The sequence below is a fragment of the Megalops cyprinoides genome, chromosome 5, assembly GCF_013368585.1.
Source record: "Megalops cyprinoides isolate fMegCyp1 chromosome 5, fMegCyp1.pri, whole genome shotgun sequence".
In the NCBI taxonomy this organism is placed as follows: Eukaryota; Metazoa; Chordata; class Actinopteri; order Elopiformes; family Megalopidae; genus Megalops; species Megalops cyprinoides.
Genome location: NC_050587.1, coordinates 40,427,726 through 40,449,935, shown reverse-complemented (window position 1 = coordinate 40,449,935; position 22,210 = coordinate 40,427,726). Strand labels below are relative to the sequence as shown.

Below are 22,210 nucleotides of genomic sequence, written 5' to 3'. Positions count from 1 at the left end.
ACCCCCAATCCTAACCCAAACCTTTCAGTACAAAATTTAGATTCTGATCCAAGATCAGTGGCTCCACCCTTCTGTTTGTGAGTCTGTTTCCATAACCACTGCATTACAGTGCCACCCTGATGTCCCAGCAGTGCCAACTCTGACAGTGTGGCCTGTGACACAGTGATGACAGGTGAATACCTGCAGCTCAGCACAGCGCTCGGGGCAGCCTGTAATTACCTGTACCTGTCTGTGCCGCACCCTGTCTGCACACACACACTCATTTACAGCAGCAGGACACGGCCCTGCCGCAGGCACACAGGTGACGGCCAGTCTGTTCGGCACGCCTGTATTTCTCTATGAGTTTTTATTAATCATTCGTCTGCCATGTTTTTTTGTTTAGCAATTGCCCTTGTCCACCTTCCTTACTGAAGATTATCCATTTATAGAGATGGATATTTGTGGAAGCTTTTGTACTTTACTTGAGGACACAACTGCTGTACCTCCTGAAGGACTTGAAACTGTTCCCTGACTGCTGTGCCACACCATTACCCATGCCCCATTTCAAGAAAGCTAGCATTTTTTATTATTTGATGGACAATTTGTTGGTCAACAACATTGACACTTTAGGAGTCTGAAATTCAACAGCATTGCTAATGATTAGAGAGGGAAAAATACATAGCTATAACTGCATAGCTTCTACAGTTGCAGAGGTGCTTTAGGACAGGACAGAACACGGAAGTGAGAGAGAAACAAGAGGAGAAGAGAATTTTCTCGCTCTGGTGTTTGCTGAAGGTGGAGTGAGTAAACGCAAGATGCTTTGTCGTCCTGAGACCAAATTCACAGCCTCACACAGCCCTCTATCTTCATAGACATACAGGTGTAGGAAACATCTAATCTGGTAGGCATTTTTATATGACACATTTTATGACATATATTAAATATATTCCCCAAGTTTCTTTTCCTCATTCACACATAGGTTTTTTTTCCCCAACAACTGCTTTTTCGCAGAAGGGAAATACAGTAAGCCTCATTTTAAATAGTGCACTTGCGCTGACGCCGGTGTTAAACGCTGTGCGTGTGCGTGTTCAATCTCAGTTTGGTGCCGTTCCATTTCTCCACAGCAGGGAGCGAACCGAAATCGTATACCGCTGTACTTTACCTTTGAGCATTTGAGCGATGGGGATAACTGAAGAAAACAAGGATAGCTTAAACGTTTTCTTCCCCCACAATCAGTTTACGTCGCAAATTTGTTCTGCGAGCTTCGGTTAACTCTATGAAACAGAAGTCCTCCAAAGTTTTGATTGCTAGGGACTAAACCGAGCGTCTTCTGCCTCTGCAAAGGCTTCTGTGGCATGGCCACAACCGAGTGTGCGTCTCTTCTGCGTGCTTTACAATTCTGCGGCAGGACCACGAAAGTGAACGCCTTAAGATAATATTTGGTATGTTTACACAGATTTTGTTCAGCAGCAAACATTCTTTATCAGTCACCCATCACCACGCTGATATCTTCCCTCACACGAACAGTTTTACTGGCTTGCTTTGGAAATAGATTTGATCGGAAGGCGTTCTGAAAAGGATCTGAGCCAGTTTTTGCCACCAGCCTAGACCATAATGGCAAGCGCCATCAAGTTCAAACTTTGCCCCACACGCAATAATGTTTGGATCTGTTATTTTCAACGATAATTTTGATTTTAAAACCCGCTCTAGGTTTTAATATAATACAATTTTTAAATATTTTGCTATTAGCTTTAAAATAATGTGGCGCTTGCACTTAAAAACAAGTTAGGTTTCATTCCTGTGTCAATTTGAGCCGGGAACTTATTTATTGATGCAATTCACACTCTCATATAAAGGCAGCTATAAAATGGTCGGTTATCGACGTTGCCTTTGATAAGAGCAAGCAAAGAAATCATAAAACAAGAGTAGAACAGCCCACGCGCGGCAATGTTATAGCGCCAGGGATCGACGCCAGTTCTTTCAGCGTTTACTGGCATGTAGGATCACTTATGTAATAAGTCATGGGTCCTTTTGGCTGGACACGTCAAATGCGTCATCAGTTTAAAATGAAGCTGCATAAAACACCACCATAGCTGTCACTGTGCGGAAGTTGCCATTTTTACATATCCGCAGGAAAGAAAAGTGGATATCTACTAATAAAGTCCTCATTTTTGGCATTTGATTTAATAAAATAGGGGTCTGTTTTGTACTCTTGTATATCTGCACTCCAAACAGGAGGAATCCCAGCAGCTGCATCCAAACACAGCCACAACTTGACAGAAATTTCCTGAGAAAAAGGACACTTTTCTGAACAGACTGGCTGTGCTGCAAGTGAGAATACAATGAGTGGTTCTCTGCATGACACTCACACTGGAGAACAGGGTAGGCTAAGATCTGCTGGTTATCAGGATCTTTGGCACAGCGGCCGTCACCCTGGGACCGCCAGCAAACTGTTCCCCTGGGGCACAGCTGCCAAGATTTATTGGTTCCGGCTGACAGGGAGGGGGGGGGAGAGTTTCAGCACAGCTGCACAGAGGCCCCAAGCCAACAGGCTGTTTCACCTTTGGTCAAATGCCAGTGATACTCTATTTTATGTCCAGATATTCATCTCCTGTGTTCTTCCCCCCTTCATATTTCCTTAACCAGGAGGTTCCGGTTTCTGACAGGAGGTTGTCCGTGGACTATCTGTTGCTATGGGAGCAACAGACATTCCACTGTAGACTAGCCCCCCTCAGTAATATTCACAAGCCAGCCAATCAGAAGCATGTGTAGTTTTGGTAATGGCAGGAACAGTGAAACACACGGATCTGAATAATCTGTCAGTTTATGCAGCATCAGTGGTATTAGGATGGACTATTCTGACAGGCGTTTGCCATTTCAGTACGCTGCACAGTCATGCCACCTGAGGTAATGTCAATGGGTCAAAGGTCAACATCATATTTGCAATCCGCCACACAGAGTGAAAAGGCCTCATGATTTTTAGGAAATAATTTCATGGTTTATTTATCTTTTCTCTGGGTCAAATACACGCGTACAACTGTGGGGGTGCTGTTGAGAATAACCGGATTGACCAGTACTGGGTATTAAAACACCAAACTAATATTAGTAAGGTTTTAGCTAAAAAGACAAGGGTATCTGTTTTTTGTATTTGTTTTAGAGAGGTTCTTGCCCTCAAACCCCTGCTACTAATCCAGAATGCAGCTGCACGACTTGTCTACAGTCTCCCTAAACATAGTGAAGTTACCCCCCTCCTCACCTCACTTCACTGGCTTCCTGTTATCACTCGTATTGAGTTCAAAACCTTGGTGCTGGCATACAGGTCAGTGAATGGGACAGCCCCATCATACATCCAATCAGTCCTCAAACCATATGCACCAGCCAGATCACTATGCCCTGCAACCATGGGGCAAATGACTGCCCCCCTCCTGACAAGATCACTCCTCTTAGATCTTTGTCTGTCCTGGTCCCTCAGTGGTGGAATGAACTCCCCACGGGGTTTAGGACAGCAGAATCACTGGCCATCCTCCGACACAGACTGAAGACCCACCTCCTCAAACTGCAAACTGTTCTCCTCAAACTTGGTGCCATCTCAACCCCCACCCCCTAACATCCGCTACTTGTATTACGTGCTGTTTATTTTATGTGTAGCACTGCAATGGTTTGGATTCCATTATCTAGTGACTGTGATGCATGGTAGCATGCATGCATTTGCCATCACTTAGTTTTCTAGGCTGTCTAGCCAGGTTAGCACAGGTTAACTTGTGGTAGGGCTTGAACAGTATTATATTCTCACTGCTCTGGGAGTGTTGTTAGCCTGGTCTGACACTGTTGCCCATTCAACTTGAATGGATACGTTTTTGTTCTTTTGTACTGAAAGTCATTCTGGATAAGAGCGTCTGCTAAATGAATGTATTTTTTTTTTTTTAAAAAAGAGAACCTTTTGTACATTTGTCTTTTATACAAGTAGCAAATTAGTGAACGGCTTCTGAGAAAAAGAACAAGTTCTGTAATAAACTTTACAAAAAATACATTTTGTTTTGTAGAGAGAAGCAAAAAAAGAGGTGGTGGTCAAATATTGACCAATATTATTTTTTTTTTTCCTTTTTTTACAATTTTTTTCATAAAAACATGGTCTAATATCTATAAAAAAGGTACAAAGCAATACACAGCATTAAAAAAGAGAGAAAGGCCCGGCTCCCTGTGGTTTAGTCGGCTGATTTGGTGACCAGGGAGAGGGGCTGGGACTGCAGAAGGGCCTGACGCGACTGCAGCGCCACCTGGTGGAGGGAGGGCGGAGGCGACAGCATGGAGGGGGGCAGGGAGGAGAAGGGGATAGGCCGAGAGAGGAGGGGCGTGGTCTGGCTGCTGGAGGAGCCAATGTGCAGAGAGATGCTGGGGTGGGCGGGGCCGGAGGTGGAGGAGGAGGCAGAGCCAGCAGCCTTGCTGGGCAGAGGGAAGTGTGGGTAAGCCCGGCCCTCGGGCCTGGTGGTGAGGGACAGGGGTTGGGCCTGCTCCGAGTGGGTGGGGGCGGGCGCGGCGGGGGACGCCAGCGCTGCAGAGGGCGTGGCCGGCGAGTCCAGCATGCTGCCGTGGGATGAGGCGGGGCTGTCACAGGTTTTTTCTGTGGGCAGGTACGGCAGGCATGGCTTCTTACTCTGCACCATTAAGCTCTCTGCAAACAAACAGCCACAACAAACATGTGAAAACTACGCTTACGCAAGAGACAGGAGACACAGCGCCAAACTCAAACAGCAGGGGGCGCTAATGCTGTGCATGTTCACTGCAGCCATGACGGGAGGCCTGTGGGGCACGGGGTAACCATGTGGAGTCAGTCAGCAGTATAAATCCACAGTAACACACTGACCGGCTCAAATCAGTGGCCTTCCAATAACACATGGTGGCCATTTTTGGGGTTCATGAAGCCTCACACCATCATCACTGAGCACAGTTATTCATACCTTTGCAAACTTGCTCATTGTGATGTAAGAGAGGCAGCAAACCAAAGACTACCATGGTAACGTCCAATAGCAAGGGAGATATTCCCCTGGAGCAGGCCTTGTAAATCCCAGAGAGGGAGCCCCCTGTCCAGGCAGCGGAGTGAGGGGGACCCCCTGTCAGAGGAAAGGAAGTGGGGCCTACCTTCTGGTGTTAAATCCGGCTGCTTAATTTCCCTCTTTCTCTTCTTCCTCTTCCCCTGCAGAGAGAAAGATAGCGCTCAGTGGTCATCAAAGTAAATTATGACCGTTATTATACTTTCAAGCACACAATATGTGTGTGCGAGTCTGTGTGTCAGTGTGTGCGAGTGTTGTGTTAGTATCAGTGTGTTGTGCGTTCTGTGTTAGCGTGTGTGTGTTGTGCGTTATGTGTTAGTGTCAGTGTGTTGTGTGTTCTGTGTTAGCGTGTGTGTGTTGTGCGTTCTGTGTTAGCGTGTGTGTGTTGTGCGTTCTGTGTTAGCGTGTGTGTGTTGTGCGTTCTGTGTTAGCGTGTGTGTGTTGTGCGTTCTGTGTTAGTGTCAGTGTGTTGTGCGTTCTGTGTTAGTGTCAGTGTGTTGTATCCTGTCTGGCTCGGGGCTGGGAGTGTCCCGTGTGGGTGAGATGAAGCTCTCAGGAGCAGTACTCACGTAGTTATCTCTGGCTGACCAGCCCGGGTACAGCTGAGAGTGCAGCTGTCTCTCCTTCCTGGCCAGCTCGTAGTACTTGGCCTGCTCCTCTCGCGACAGAGAGTGCCACTGTCAACACAAGCACAGACGCTGTATTACAGACAGGTATTCAGCCGCTGCCTGCCCCTGTGTGGGAGGCTGCAGGTTGTAACGCGACGCTCAGGTGCTGTCTGCCCTCAGCCACACTGCTTCAGGAACCAGCCAGCAGATCCAGCCACTGGCAGCTTCAGCAACGGCAGATACAATCTTCAAAGTGATGCAAACTAAGCTCACCATCTGGTCCATGTATGAAGAAACTGCAACTATGATGTGCACACACACACGCACGCACACACACGCACGCGCGCACACACACGCACGCGCGCACACACACACACACGCACGCACACACACACACACGCACGCACTCACACGCACTCACACGCACTCACGCACGCACGCACGCACGCACACACACACACGCACTCACGCACGCACTCACGCACGCACTCACACGCACTCACACGCACGCACACACACACGCACACACACACGCACGCACGCACGCACGCACGCACTCACACGCACACACACGCTCACGCGCACACACACACACACACGCACTCACGCACGCACTCACACGCACTCACACGCACGCACACACACACGCACACACACACGCACGCACGCACGCACGCACGCACTCACACGCACACACACGCTCACGCGCACACACACACACACACGCGCACGCACGCACACACACGCGCGCACACACACACGCACACACACACGCACGCACGCACGCACTCACACGCACACACACGCTCACGCGCACACACACACACGCACTCACACACGCACTCACACACGCACTCACACGCACTCACACGCACTCACACGCACTCACACGCACTCACACGCACTCACACACGCACTCACACACGCACTCACACACGCACTCACGCACGCACTCACGCACGCACTCACGCACGCACTCACGCACGCACTCACGCACACACACACACGCACGCACACACGCACACACGCACACACGCACACACACACACCTTCCTCCCCAGTATCTGGTTGATGGCGGCGCTCTCCTTCAGGGTGCACTCGGCCACCACCTTGGCCCTCATCTCCTTCATGTAGAGCATGAAGGCATTCAGGGGCTTCTTAATGTGAGGCTTCTTCTCTTCCTCCTTCTTCAGCGCCACCGGGGACTTCCTGTACAGGTGCAGCATGGGAAATGGAGTCAGGGCACATCCCACAACCTTAAAATGGGTTACCATGGGGATTAAATGGGGGGGGGGTTACTCACGGGTGCGCGGCGTGTCTGCTGCTCTCACTGTCGGGCTCCTGCTTGATGGCGGGGGACACAATGGCGGGGTGGGGGATGCCTGTCTGGTGCAGGCCGTGGGGGGGGTGCGGCACCATGTGGGGGGAGAAACGACTCGACACCAGGCTGCGGGAGGGAGACACACGGACGCACAGACAGACAGACAGAATCAGCACTGAATGTGTGACAGAGCAGTGTTTAGGGAACAGAAAGCACTCGGCTGACCAGCGGGGGCAGAGCACAGCGGCACATTGCTACCAGGAGGCAAAGGCCACTACCACAAAGCCCCTTCCTGCCCGGCTGTGGGGCAGTTACGCCCAGGCCTTCAGCTGTCTCACCATGACCCTCCCGAATCTCTCTCACACACACACACAGGTCTCACCTGCAGCGGTACTCACCTGGACATGGACGGGTTCATCGCAAGCGCAGGGTAGGGGTGTCTGAACCCCCCTGCCGGGATGGAGTACATGGGCTGGCCCTGTCTGCAGAGATTGGGGGGAGGGAGAGAGAGAGAGAGAGAGAGAGAGAGAGAGAGAGAGAGAGAGAGAGAGAGAGAGAGAGAGAGAGAGAGAGAGAGAGAGAGAGACCCATCATGAACACAGCCATATCCAGCTTTCCCCCAGTGTGAGTGTGAAACTCATTCAGCTACACAAGACTCTGCCATGTTACACTGAGGAGTGACAACCCATTCCAGGTGTGTTCAGAACCGCCTCACACAGCTCAGCGCTGCCCCATGGCTGCTATCTCACCCCCCCAGAGGCACAGAGTCCACAGGGCTGAGAAACCCGAGGGCTCCGGGCATTATGACCCTGCAGCAGCCCCCCGGTGACAGGACATCAGGGCAGGAGCCGGGCAACTCACTGAGGGACCAGCCAGCCCAGAGGGTGCGGGATCTGCCCCACTGCTCCGGGAGAGAGCGGGTAGTAGGGTGAGAGTTCGGAGGGGTGGGGCGTCCGTGGGATGCCTGCAGAGACAGGGGGGGGTGAGGGAGTCAGCAGGGTCCAGGGTAGGGGAAAGGGGGTGGTGTAGATTCGGGGGTGTTCGGGCACCGGCTGCATACCTGTCTTTGGGTCCAGGATCTCTGGGGAGAGGTGAGAGGGCGGGGTCGTGGGGGAGAAGTGTTCGTTGCTGTAGGTGATGAGCGGTGTCAGCGGGTGCACATGGTGGGGGTGCTGTGGGGGGAGAGGGGGGAGAGAGTCAGCAATCAGGCCTTCAGCAGCAAACCCTTCCTGTGAACGTGTGGTTATCAGCCCTCAGCTCTGCCAGAGGACACCAGCGGCACCGCAGTGCACTCTGGGTAACTCCGCTACCTGGGTTAGTCTCTCCAGGAACTTCAGTCTCAGCAGAACTACAGAACTGTTACGCAGTGACACAGACGCAACCAATCGCAGCCCTTTCTAACGACACAGACGTGGCCGGTCACAGGCATTTACAGCGCCATGGCTGAATAAGATAAGATAGAACTTTATTGATCCCACAGCGGGGAAATTCACTTGTCACAGCAGCATTAAGATAGAGGTAGAAAGGCAAAGTTGACAATGTGCAATAAGTTAAAAAAATACAAAAATACAAAAGAAAACGCAAAGAAATATATATATAAGAAGAATGAGACATTTCCCGGACAACCTGCATGTCAGAGCCCGGGAGTCAGAACCGCAACACTAAGTCAGGGTCACCCCAAGACAACGCCCACTCCAGGGTCAAAGGGGTTGGGCCAACACCACAGCAGCCAGTCATCAAGAAACAGCCATTATGATATTAGAATTATGTTCAGAATGAGGTGAGTGATCACAGTCGCAGACCAGCAAACCCACACCTGGCCCCAGCAGCGCTTCAGCCAGGTAAACTCTGACAGAGAGGGGACCTGAAACAAGTTATGCAAGACGCACACGTATAGCAGCTACAGACGACAGGCTGTCGGTAGAAGACTCTCTTAAGTAAAGCCGGTGATCTTTTTAGTTTGGGCTGTAATGCCTGAGGATTCCACTGGGTGGCAGTGCTGAACCTTGCCACAGGAACCTGACAAAAGAGACTCATTCACAGCAGCTTGTGTTTGGCAGGTGGAGAAACAGCCCTGACCCTACCTGCACCAAACACTGTCAGCTAAAGCTAATGCTTTCAGCAGCAGAAGCAGCTGTCAGAGAGAGTGGTTTAAGCAAGGGAGCAGCAATTTCCACTACCTTCAAAATAAAACTTTCCCTGCAACAGTGGAGCGAAAGAGAAGAGACTCCCAGCCACCTGGGAAGCAGAGCGTGACCGCACCTTAAAGGGCAAAAACACCACCGAGTGTTCCAGCTGCAAAACAGCCCACCCTCCATCAGACAGTGCCAGGGTGGGGGCCACCTCCTTTGGATAAACTGTCAATTTTAAAGGTTTAAAGTCTAAATCCAGTTCTGCCATGACGCAAAAAATGAGGCTCTGGTCTCTCTCTCAGCCTGCATATGAGGCCTTCCCTAGTCTCTGTGCCTAGAGACGAGGCTCTCGCTGGTATCTCTCTGTGCTGGATATGAGGCTCTTTCTGGTATCTCTCTCTGCTGGAGATGAGGCCCCCACTGGTATCTCTCTGTGCTGGAGGACCTGGTGTGCTGAGTTCCATGCTCCGTTAAGAGCCCCCCCCCCCCCCCCCCCCCCCCCCCCAACAAGGGCGGGGATTCCATCCAGCCAAACACGTTTCAGATCCTCTGCATTACAGCTGAAGCACGAGGCAAACAGGCAGAGTCTCGAATGCCCCCCCCCCCCCGCCTGGGGGGGGACAGTCAGCCTTGACGTTCACCTCCGTCTGCTCCGATAAGCAATGCTTCCTGGCCTGTCACCCCCCCCCTCCGGGAGAGAACAGGACTTACCGGTTCCCTGCTGGTTTTGATAAGGCAGCCTCTTATCTCACAACAAATCCCCGGCACAAAGCACACATTCAGAGGCTGGGAAAGAGCTTCCACGCGGCGACACATTACTGCTGTAATGGGGACTCGCGTAAACAGGGCCTGAGACACCGCACACCGGAGCACCTCACTGAGAATACCATCACCTGACGGAGCAGTCAGACCCTGGGGGGGAGTCAGACCGGGAGGGGGGAGAAAGGGAGTGGGAGGGGAGGAAGGGGGGGAGGGAGGAATAGGGCTTGAGGAGCCGGAGGGTTTGATGACTGACTGACTGATTGGACAATTATAATGTACAAATCATCACACCATCACATCAATCAAACTGACTGAATAAATTATCCAGGATAACAAAACTGTCAGCAAGATGTACCTGCGCTCCTGAGAATGAGCCTGAGGCACTGAGAGAAGGGGGGAGTGAGCGGGGACAACCCCCACAGTCACCCGGTTTACCCGCCTGTCTGATGACGATGCTATTCGCTAACCAGATTCACAGGAACCACTTTAAGGGCCGTCAGAAGCCCGTTGTTTCCTCTGAGCTGCATGGAAAGCTGCCTAAACGCAGCCCAAAACCCAGCCCTGGCCGGACCCCTGTCCCGCTCTCAGCCCTGGCCGGACCCCTGTCCCCCTCTCAGCCCGGGGGCAGACCCACTCATCCCTGTCTGAGCGCTATGGCAGCCGCAGCATGAGTTATCCCACATCCCCCATGGACGCCTCACAGGCGAGTGCCAGTGTCAGAGAATCAACGAGCTGGGACACTGGCTGCACACACCTGTCACTCTGTGACTCAGCTCTACAGCGGTAACCTGCCACAGCGCACCGCAGAGACAGACAGGCATACCTACAGAGAGACAGAGACAGACAGAGAGGGAGACAGAGACAGACAGACAGACATACCTACAGAGAGACAGAGACAGATAGAGAGCGCAAGAGAGAGAGAGAGGCATACCTACAGAGAGACAGAGACAGACAGACAGGCACACCTACAGAGAGACAGAGACACAGACAGGCACACCTACAGAGAGACAGAGACACAGACAGGCACACCTACAGAGAGACAGAGACAGATTGAGAGGGAGACAGAGAGACAGAGACAGAGAGAGAGAGCGCAAGAGAGACAGGGATACCTACAGAGGGACAGAGACAGACAGACATACCTACAGGCAAAGAGAGAAAGACGGACAGATTTGCCTACAGCCAGACAGACAGGCAGGGCCATCATGCTCAGCACACAGGCAGAGACACACAGGCAAGTTCTCACTCAAGTGTGCCGATCTCACCTGCTGCGTATCTTCCAGAGGCATTAGGCTAAAGGCAGCACATAGCTGCTGCCCGCTGCCAAATAAAACCCCTTACATTACAACAAACAGGTGTGAGAAAGGCAGCCCGTCTGAAAAGGCCGGGAAGGAACATGCTGACAGACCGTCGGGCCGTTTACCGTGAGTCATGCATAATTTGGAGGTGCTGTCATCCCCTGGAATAAAGCCCCGCCGGTGGCTCTAATCCGGCTGGAGACACATCTCATGAAAGTGCGCTAACGACGGATTACAGACCTTTTCATTTCAGGCCAGTTTGATTACGGCACATCTTCTCAGCTCAGCACTGCGCGGATTATCCTCAAATTAACATCTCCCTGAAGAAAACCAAACCTCCACACCGCCAACAGACCCACAGGCAGGGAGAAACACAGCCACAACCCCCACACCCAATCCAGCCAAAAATAACCCAAAAATAACTGAATAATAACCTGCAGCACAAAGTGCAGCATGCTCAGAGCCATTCAGATGGTGATCTGGGCCAATCAGCCATGTCTGGGGACTCTGCTAGGGCACAGCAGATGCAAGTAGTGTCTGGGGTGGCATGGAGAACCGCTCCAAGCTCACATACTGACCAGACTACATCTCCCACTGACTGGGGGGCCCCGATGACCCCGTGACCAGGCACAGAAAGCCGCCTGAACACTTCTGGTGCCCCGCCCATACATACACACACACACAAAGAAAACACTCTCGTCTCCGGAAAGGATTAGGCCCTCGTTTAGGGGGGGGGGGGGGGGGGGGGGGGGAGCCTGGGGCTCTCTGCGTCTGGGCAGGGTCACCAGGAGTGGAGCGGGTCAGGGGGCGAAAATAAACCCTGCTGTTACTGACACAGACTGGCCACCACAAACCCTGAATTTACTGACAGAGAATGACCTTACAGCAGCGGTCCTGGACACTAAACTAACCCCGCCCATCATGTGCTAGTTCAAACAATGGAAAAGCAAGAGCCGTCGGAGTGGCTGAGACACTGAGAACGCCGCACTTCCAGTCCTGCTGCTTAAAGCCCCCCCCGCCCCCCCCTCCTCCCCATAACTGAAGGGAAGATAAGACAGAGGATAAGTCAGAGCAACAGGCAACCCAGTAAACAGTTTTTATCACCTGGGTTTGTCCTCCATCCATGCGGACATAAACATGCACCACAGAACAACGAAAACAGGTGTGTCACATGACCTGGCCCAGTGCAAGGTCACGGCACACCCTGTCCCCCCCCCGCTGTCCCGGCTCAGACAGGCACCAGGGAGGTTCAATCTCTGCTGTTTCACAATCAGATACACAGCTGCACGGATCCAGCACGCTAACGCAACCCCAGCTTCACATCGCTGCAGTGCATTCCTGAACAAAGCAACAGGCAGCTGCATCTGCGTTCTCACACACACACGCACACACACGCGCACACACACGCGCACACACACACGCGCACCCACGCGTGCACACACGCGCGCACACACACACGTTCACACACACGCACACACACGCGCACACACACACGCACACACACACACACATACACACGCGCACACACACGCGCACACCCACACGCACACACGCGCACACTCGCGCACGGGCACGGGCACACACACACACACACTCACACACACTCACACACACTCACACACACTCACACACACGGAAATGAGCTCTCTGTCACTTTATGTGAAGCTCTTATTTCCTCCTTTGTGAGTGTCATATGTGGTGAATTATCAGGCGGTTGGGTACTGATAGTAGATCGTATGACTTTGACATGGAGATCACCGATATCAGATACCTGCATTATACTGCCAGGCTCCGCCCCTTCGATCTCAAACACAGATGATGTCATTACTGTGGGACATGAGATGTCGGACACTATGCACATCTGCATTACAGCCACAGGGGGGCGCTCACATACTCACCAAGTGTCCTGGGGTGGGCGATCTGGAGTCTTTGAGGCTGGCGGGTCCCGGGACATCCAGGAGAGGCCACTTCATCTGCAGGTACTGTAGGGGAGAGGACGCAAGGAGTGAAGCTCCAAAAATGCATAATCAGGACAACACTGAACCTGAATGTAAAGGCATAACCGGACTACAGAGACACAGGGGTCCACCTGTAGTCTGCGCTAGTATTACTCACACAGTTTAAGCGACACCTGTCTGTTAGTATCGCTGACACAGTTAAACGGACGGCTGAACAGTCCCCAAGCTGAGAAACGCAGAACGCTGTGACACCCACAAACCCTGGGAACACGTTTTACTGGCCATCACAAGACTTCATCCAAAACAACTGCGTAATCTTCCTGTTTTGTTATGAGCTCAGTACTTCAAAAACATAACCTTTCCCTGGGTTTCATTTTAAAAGTAGCACAAAATCAATATGGAATGTATCACCACATCAAAAATCTAAAGTTTTCTGAAAACAAAAACCAACAGCATGAAGGTGTTCAACAGCACAGAGAGGGATGCGTTTTTTAAAACACTGGACTTGAAAAGTGAATTTGTTGAATGTACAATTTTAGCAATGGATACTTTGCACCTGTTATGCTGCCAGGCACTACATGCAGAAGACGGAGATTGAATCTTATCTGTCCAATCACCACGCTGCATTCCACAGGGTGAAATCAAACACACCTACCAACACTGCTGGCTGGAGACACACAGTCTGTGAGGTCCCAAACAGGCTTGCAGAGCAGGAAAGGAGGCACACGGTCACTGCCACTGAAAATCTCCAGCTCCACCTGAACGCTGTCCTGCACTGCGGGTTCACCATCGAACCCTCCTCTGAGTCACCTGACCTATCAGCACTCTCCAAGGGTGAGACCTGAGACACTCTGACATGTGCACAGGGGTTCTCCCCGCCTACAGCTTGTGTTTCCAGGACTGCAGCATGAATGAAGTCAATCAATCGTGTTTAGATTCACAGGTAAGGTTTCTGACACAACCCTCCTCCTGGAGTGTCACAGACCTTTTGCGTTTTTGCTCCTTCAAGCTCTAAATCAAACACAGATGGTTCACTCGGAGTGGTGAATCAGTTATTATGCTAAACACACACAGGTGGTTCACTCGGAGTGGTGAATCAGTTATTATGCTAAACACACACAGGTGGTTCACTCTGAGTGGTGAATCAGTTATTATGCTAAACACACACAGGTGGTTCACTCTGAGTGGTGAATCAGTTATTATGCTAAACCCACACAGGTGGTTCACTCGGGGTGGTGAATCAGTTATCATGTTAAACTCACAGGTGGTTCACTCGGAGTGGTGAATCAGTTATCATGTTAAACTCACAGGTGGTTCACTCGGAGTGGTGAATCAGTTATTATGCTAAACCCACAAAGGTGGTTCACTCGGAGTGGTGAATCAGTTATCATGTTAAACTCACAGGTGGTTCACTCGGAGTGGTGAATCAGTTATTATGCTAAACGAATGCAGGGGATTCAGTGTCAGTGTGCTGTCCCTTCAGGACGTGGGCCGGCAGCCTGCTCCTCCAATCAGCTGTGAGGGGGTGTGGTCTCAGGGCAGGGCGTGAGATGGGCGTGCCGGCGAGGACTGTGAAATCAGAGCAGTCGGGGAATGTGAAACGCGGGGGGGCGGGCAGCTGGCAGGAAGGCTCGGCTAATTCAATGGCACCCAAGTGAATTGCATTGACCTTTTGACCTGAACCGAACAACTCATTCTTTTTCCTTACTGTAGATATTATCAGCAGCTGGCTGAAGGGTAAGGGTGTGTGTGTGTGTGTGTGTGTGTGTGTGTGTGTGTGTGTGTGTGTGCGCGCGCGCGTGTAATCTGCACAGATTCTCTGGCTCATGTTTTTCTGGACCGGACAAAAGTGTGCTAGTTGAATTTTTTCCCCCCCAAACGCATAAAAAAAAAAGAAAAGAAAAAAAAGAACAGAATTTTTAAAGAGTGAGGTGAATTCCGATGGCTCCAGCCCACAGCACTGCTCAGCCATCTGGTTTCTGTATCAGCTGAACAGCTCATATCAGATTCTCCTGCCTCAGGAGTTTTTTAATGAATTCCAAGGAGTCGGTATCAAGCACTGTGCGCACTTGCAGCCTCTGAGGTAGAACACACCCATTCAGGCACAGGTACAGGTACAGGTATCCCCCTATCACATGTCCCAAACAGGCCAGGTGAGGGTTCTGCCCTGCACTCTCCCCACACCCTCCTGCCCCTGCAACAGCTGTGTCATTTCCTGTTCTCTCGAACCCCACTCCTAACAAACATGTTCATAAAAACAACATGTTCATAAAAACAACAACAGTAACAGTAATAGTATCTGCTAAGCAAGTAAACCATTATTATCAAAGGTTGCTTGCCTATGCATAGGTTAGATTTTGTACAGTTTTCATCCATCTATAAGGCCACTGAAGCAAGAAGTCAATCACTGTACAACAAGAGTCCCCCCCCCCCCACCCCACCCCCCCCACAGAGAATCTGTGACCATCTGGTTATAAGTGCAGCTCTTTTACCTCTCTACCACTCAACCGTAACCTAACCCTAACCCAACCGTAACTCCACCAGAACTCATGCAAACCAAGCACTGCTAAAGTGTTCCACTGGGAGGGACCCAGGGTTTGAATTTACACTGATTCCCATGGCAGCATTTTACAGGGTTCAATGTTGCCAAAGCAGGGTTACAAAAGAGAAATGACATCAGATCAACAAAACCATGTAAATGTGTGAAATAATACTGAGCCACACTAACAGTGCCGAGTGGCTCTCTGGGTCCACCATCACGATGCTCTGAAATGGATCCTCACACAAACAGCACAGCCCTGGGCAAAGGCAGCAGAAAACGGGACTGAAAGGGTTAATAACGAGGTAATGCTGTTTTTGGGGGTTTAAGCTTCACTCAGCAGAGGCGGTTTGCAGGGAGGAAGGAAGTGAGGATAAGACCAGTTAAAAATGGAAAAGACATTATGGCCCAGAGCACAGAGAGTAACGGGGGGGGGGTTTAGAGTCGGGGCATTGTTTCCCAGGGTTACGTCAGCCCTGGAGCAGGACTGGGTCCCGGGTTCGAACCATACAGCTCAGATCCACACTCCATGGCCTGGGTGCACAGCCCCCCTGCCTAACCTCATTCCCTCAGAGAGACTGCGCCTCACGCCGGGGTACGCACTTGGGCCCAAACCCCCGGTTCCCCTCACGAGAGAATTCTCACATAATCACACCCCTCTGCACCCCCTCCCAGAAGCACTGTACGAAACCGCGGCTCCTGTGGTGTACAGTCAGGCTGCAGGGAGTGAGCAGCGGAATGAACAGCACTGCGCTGCTACGCTCTACAGCAGCAGCAACAGTGTGAATGAGCCGTGTTATTTAAAGCAGGGCGTTACGCTCTCCTGCAGCGACTCTCTATACTGCGCTCTGCCCTCCCTCAGACTGACCCAGGCACTCCATCTCATGGCTACACATTACCAGCATCCACGCTGTCAGAGGCGGGTATCTCAGAGAGGCGGGTATCTCAGAGAGGCAGGTATCTCAGAGAGGCAGGTATCCCAGAGAGGCGGGTATCCCAGAGAGGCGGGTATCCCAGAGAGGCGGGTATCCCAGAGAGGCGGGTATCGCAGAGAGGCGGGTATCGCAGAGAGGCGGGTATCCCAGAGAGGCGGGTATCCCAGAGAGGCGGGTATCCCAGAGAGGCAGGTATCGCAGAGAGGCGGGTATCGCAGAGAGGCGGGTATCCCAGAGAGGCGGGTAAGTGCAGCAGGGTTTTTGAGGAGGCAGGCAGGGAGAGCAGGACACCACTGTGCCAGGAGAAATACAGAGCGCCTGCAGAACATGCTCAATTAAATATTATTAGTAACATTATTATTATAAGTAGAACACAAATACACTCCTCTGCTGTGCTCAGAGAGACCAAAGATTCAACCCAAACCACCAGGGGGAGATAATTTCCGCCCGTTCTTAACGGGAGAGAGAGCTGTGTGCTTTAAGTGCTTATTGTTTATTGAGCAGAATGGGAACCCCCTCCCGGAGCTGACTCATTTCAGCTAATCAAGTTCTGCTGTAAACTTTAACCAGATAAACGTGTGGTGAAATCTTTTGCGCATGGGCTTAATTGTGTTCTCAGCACACAAACAGACAGAGAATCAGTCAGAGGAGCCTCTTCTGCACATAAGCAGATATTTTAATCACATTACTCTGTCCCTTTTATTTGCTTAGCAGCGGTGCTTATAAACAGTGCCTAACGCAGTCCCACAGTCCTGCGAGTTACTGCGTTCGGGTCACAGAGGGGAGCAGGTCGAGATCCTAACGTTAGCGATCAGTAAAGCTCTGCAGCAGACCCAGCCTCTGCGAACCGTTCTGCACTGAACAAGCTCAGAGGAAACTCTCCAAAAGGCTGAAATCAAGTTCTCAGGTTTTTTTTCAGTCACCTTCCAGGGCCCAGTTGGAGGATGACTCAGCCGACACCAAAGGGAATACACTCCCCTAAAACAGTTCTAGCATCCATACATATCCCTGCAGGCCCTCCAGGACCAGGGTAGAGTAGCCCTGCAGGCACTGTGGCCCTCCAGGACCAGGGTAGAGTAGCCCTGCAGACACTGCGGCCCTCCAGGACCAGGGTAGAGTAGCCCTGCAGGCACTGTGGCCCTCCAGGACCAGGGTAGAGTAGCCCTGCAGGCACTGCGGCCCTCCAGGACCAGGGCAGAGTCACCCTGCAGGCGCTGCGGCCTCCAGGTAGAGGTACAGCCACATGGAACAGCAAAGCCACTGTTCTGAGATCAGCCTGAGCCTGCTACAGCCTCCCTCCACCATGAGCTCCCAGGGTGCCACTGATCGACAGGCAGGCAATCAGCCAGACACACTCCAAACGGGACATCCCTCACAGCTCCTGGAGCCTGTTACCGTGGGACCAGGACTCCCCACGTGGCGGCCATGCTGCCCATGGCCTTCACTTCCTGTGTCCAGACAGGCTGTTTACACCCCCCCCCCCCCAGGGACAAAGGCAAAGGCAGCAGCCCCTCCCGCCTCGCGCTGACCCACCAGGCACTGAGGCACTGTGTGAATGGATAATTATAGACCCCATTGTTGAGCAAACAACCCCCCCCCCCCCCACACACACACACGCATGCACACACAGTGTGCTAATTAGAGGTTAATTGGAGGGAGAGTACAGGGTGTTTGCACTGAGTTAAGCCGGCTGGCATTCCTGCCAGCTTTAGCAGAAATAGCCCAGGCAGGAAGCATAAATCTCTTTATCCCCACTGACAACTGTGTGCACTGCTCCGATAGGAAGTGGCAAAAAAAAGAGGGGGGAGGGGGGCAGAGCAGGACGGGGGGAGAGAGGAGCGAAGACAGACAGAGAAAAAGAACTGCACAAAAAAAAAAAAACAAAAAAAAGAAAACTTAATTGACAGGAAATAAAAGTCAATCTGAAGTGGCAGCTGGTGAGTTTTACATGCATGATGCATGGATAATGATCTCATTTCAGTTCTTATTGTTCCCACTGCCTGCTGCTCCTCACAGTGCAGAACAGTTTACACAGCTTAGCACAAAATCACACACAAATAACCAACAGCAGATTTCACAACTACAAGAACAGGTTTCATAAACCCAAAAGCTTAACAGTAACTAAGTAACACTAAGTAACTAGTAACTAAGACAGTACTAGCCACATTGTTCTGATAACAGTAATACTCATTCACATATTCAACACACACACATATTCAATGTGAAGGTTACATGCAATCACTCCTTATCCTAAGACAGGTGAACACAGGGTGACTACGCTATGCATGCACACACCTGGATATCTACAGCATAAGCACACAACGTCAGCGCTGGGATTCAAAGAGAAAACATTGTGGTTAGAGCAGCAGAAATGACCTATGCCACTGTGCACAGATGAGGAAAAAGCCTGTATGGTTCGGATCCCCTGTAGAAATCTGCAGCGCTTCACCTTGAGGGCAAGTTAGCCTGTTTCCAGGGGAACACAGAGGGGCTGGAGTCACCTGTGACCCAAACGCAGCCCCCGAAACGAGTTTCCTGCACTGCTGCTGAACCAGCACGGCGAACATCCCGCCCGTCCCAGCAACACCTGCAGCCCACCAGGTACACCGAACAGGCGATTTACATCACAGCCAGACTACAAGGCTAATTAATTACACTGCTCCATGCTCTGATTAGCGTCTGTCTCAGAACTCTGATTGGCAGCGAGAGGCCAGCATCGGGCTGGAGGTGTAGCACACAAAACAGCAGCAATCCCATATAAAAACGAACTCCACAGCACCGTCTCCCTTTAAAACGAACCCCACAGCACCGTATCCCTTTAAAACGAACCCCACAGCACCGTTTCCCTTTAAAACGAACTCCACAGCACCGTCTCCCTTTAAAACGAACCCCACAGCACCGTCTCCCTTTAAAACAAACCCCACAGCACCGTTTCCCTTTAAAACGAACCCCACAGCACCGTCTCCCTTTAAAACAAACCCCACAGCACCGTTTCCCTTTAAAACGAACCCCACAGCACCGTCTCCGTCGAACCCGCTCTCCGGACGATCGCCGCTTCCCGCTCGGAGCAGTAAGCACAGCCTGCAGGAGGAGAACACCCAGCACTCTGTCACTCCTGCGGCCAAACCTCCGCTTCTCTCTTCCAGAGACAGAGCATCTGCCCACGGCTGACCAAGGACCAACCCACAAACCACCGAGCCACCGCACTGACCCAGGAACAGCCAGCTCGGTCCCACACGCCACCGAGCCACCGCACTGACCCAGGAACAGCCAGCTCGGTCCCACACGCCACCGAGCCACCGCACTGACCCAGGAACAGCCAGCTCAGATAGGCAGGCCCTGCTGTGGTCATTTCAGCTGGCAGTTAATCCAGGAAAGAACAGAGCAGTGGTACCTGTGTACTGCGTTAGACACAGCAGCCGTCGGTGTGGTTTCCGTGGAGACGCTGCGGTCACACCCCGGTCAGCAGTCTGTAGAGGAGGCCTGAGAGGGAGCCTGGTGCAGATGGGGGTTTCGTTTCTGAAGCCTGCAGATGGGGTCACTCCTGCATGGACGCGGGGCTCCGTCACTGTGACCCCCCCCCCCCCCACCCCCCACTGTGATGTCACTGATCGCCCTTGCTCTGCCATTCACTCACACAACTGGGTCAAAGGTCAGCCACCCACCACACAAGGGTTTCCATGGAAACCAGGCCTACTTAACACAGTTGCGAAGGCTTGCACAGGCATGACTATAATGTGGAAGGATCCTCCACGCTTCTCAGTAAGAGTCTGCTAAATGACACGTAAATGTTCTTGCAGAAGTAAAAACTTGCCTAACTGTGCATGAATTCAATACAGGCTGCCAGAGACAGACAAACTCCAACTGAACAAACGGCCAGGCCAGTCAGGAGAGACTCCCTCCATCTCCAGTCTAAACAAGCCCTGCCCTTTCCCTCCTTCTGGGTCTGAATGCACTGCTGTGGTGGCAGCGTTTATTTCAGGGCTCACGGCACGGCGGGATGCTGAGTTATGCTCTCATTTATACAGACCTTTCAGAGCCTTCCTGCCACTGCATGTGTCTCTGAATGGTGTGCCATTCCGCTGTAACCCTGCCTCATTTCTCACACCCACTGAGGAGCCTTTATTTTCAGCAACCGCTGGTTAACAGGCGCACGCGCACGCACGCACACAGGCATCTGTCCCTCCACAGAAAGCTTTAAGAAAGAGTGGGATTTTGTATTATCAGAATGCAAAGGTGAGTCAAATAAAAAAGAACATATAATTAGAACCATAAGAGAATAATAAACTGTCTGGAAAGAGGCTGGCTGTCTCATGCTGACAGCCAGCACACACAACTACTCACTCACGTGTACGCGCACCCACACGCACACACACAGTCTCACCCACACATACACGTAAATACACACACACACACACACACTGCAGAGCGAATCCTTAGCTCAGGGTCTCTGGTTGCAGGGGAGCACCAAACACAGAATTCAGCCAGTTTACGATGCGCTGCCATGAAAACGCCCACACCCCCGCCCCACCCCGCCCCGCCAAAGCCAAATGCTCCATCACCTCCTGCAGACCGTACCGTACCGTGCCGTGCCGTGCCCTGCCCTGGGGGGGCGGGAGGGGGGGGCAGACTGCGGGGTCCCCCACACTCAGACGATAATAAAAAGTTTCTATCATTCATTCGTTCGGTTGGCTGATTTACAGGGTCAGAGTGGCATGACACAGTGAACAGGGTGACGCAGTGAACAGGGTGACGCAGTGAACAGGGTGACGCAGTGAACAGGGTGACGCAGTGAACAGGGTGACAGGGTGAACAGGGTGACGCAGTGAACAGGGTGACGCAGTGAACAGGGTGACGCAGTGGCGCAATAACACAGCCTCTAACTGAACGCTTCCTGGTGTGACGCCCTGCTGGGGCACTGCTGCTGTACCCTTGGGCAAGGTATTTAACCCACAACTGCCTCAGTAAATATCCAGCCGTTTGGCACAGTTCCTCCTTATTCACACACACACACACACACACACACACACACACACACACACACTCCTGTACAAATACACACAGTGACGTACACATTCATGAGCAAACACACACCGAGAAACATTCATGTTCATACACATTCACACACACTGCACAGACCGGCAGACACACGCAGCTTCAGGAGTTCATAACGAGTTGATCATTTGAATCAGCTGTGTTGGAGCAGGGAGAGAGCTAAAACATGCAGGGCAGGGGGTACTCCAGGAGAGGTTTGGGAAACGCTGCTCTGCATCAAACTCCACCCCAACCCTGCAACTCTGGATATTACCGGGTTGCTAAAATCCTGACGACAGTGCCAATATTGTGTCAGCAGATCAGAGGGGATTTCTGCTTTCTCTGTAGTCATGGAAACAGCAGTGAAATGGCACGCAGACAGACAGGCAGAAAGTCAGAGTTCTCCTTTCAACATGAATGAATCACTCTACTGCTGCAGTGCTAGGTCAAGGTAAAGAAAATCCGAGTTTTCTGGAAGTGAATGCCTAGCACATTCATCAACAGATAGACAGGACCGTGCTGTGATTCAGGTGTGTCAGTAGAGACAGGACCGCGCTGTGATTCAGGTGTGTCAGTAGAGACAGGACCGCGCTGTG

At 51.7% G+C, this 22,210-nt stretch overlaps 1 protein-coding gene across 1 annotated transcript in view; it reads right to left on the bottom strand.

Moving 5' to 3' along the window:
- Window positions 1-3,853: 3,853 nt before the first annotated feature.
- LOC118777982 (transcription factor 7-like 1-A) overlaps window positions 3,854-22,210 on the bottom strand; it is a 32,381-nt gene continuing 14,024 nt past the window's right edge. The window contains exons 4-12 of the mRNA XM_036529263.1: window positions 13,047-13,130; window positions 8,020-8,131; window positions 7,821-7,923; window positions 7,358-7,441; window positions 6,942-7,085; window positions 6,688-6,847; window positions 5,600-5,707; window positions 5,119-5,173; window positions 3,854-4,651 (exon numbers count right to left, since the gene is read on the bottom strand). Of these exons, the coding sequence (XP_036385156.1) occupies window positions 4,185-4,651; window positions 5,119-5,173; window positions 5,600-5,707; window positions 6,688-6,847; window positions 6,942-7,085; window positions 7,358-7,441; window positions 7,821-7,923; window positions 8,020-8,131; window positions 13,047-13,130 (1,317 nt within the window). The 3' untranslated portion in view covers window positions 3,854-4,184. The remainder of the gene's footprint in view (window positions 4,652-5,118; window positions 5,174-5,599; window positions 5,708-6,687; window positions 6,848-6,941; window positions 7,086-7,357; window positions 7,442-7,820; window positions 7,924-8,019; window positions 8,132-13,046; window positions 13,131-22,210) is intronic.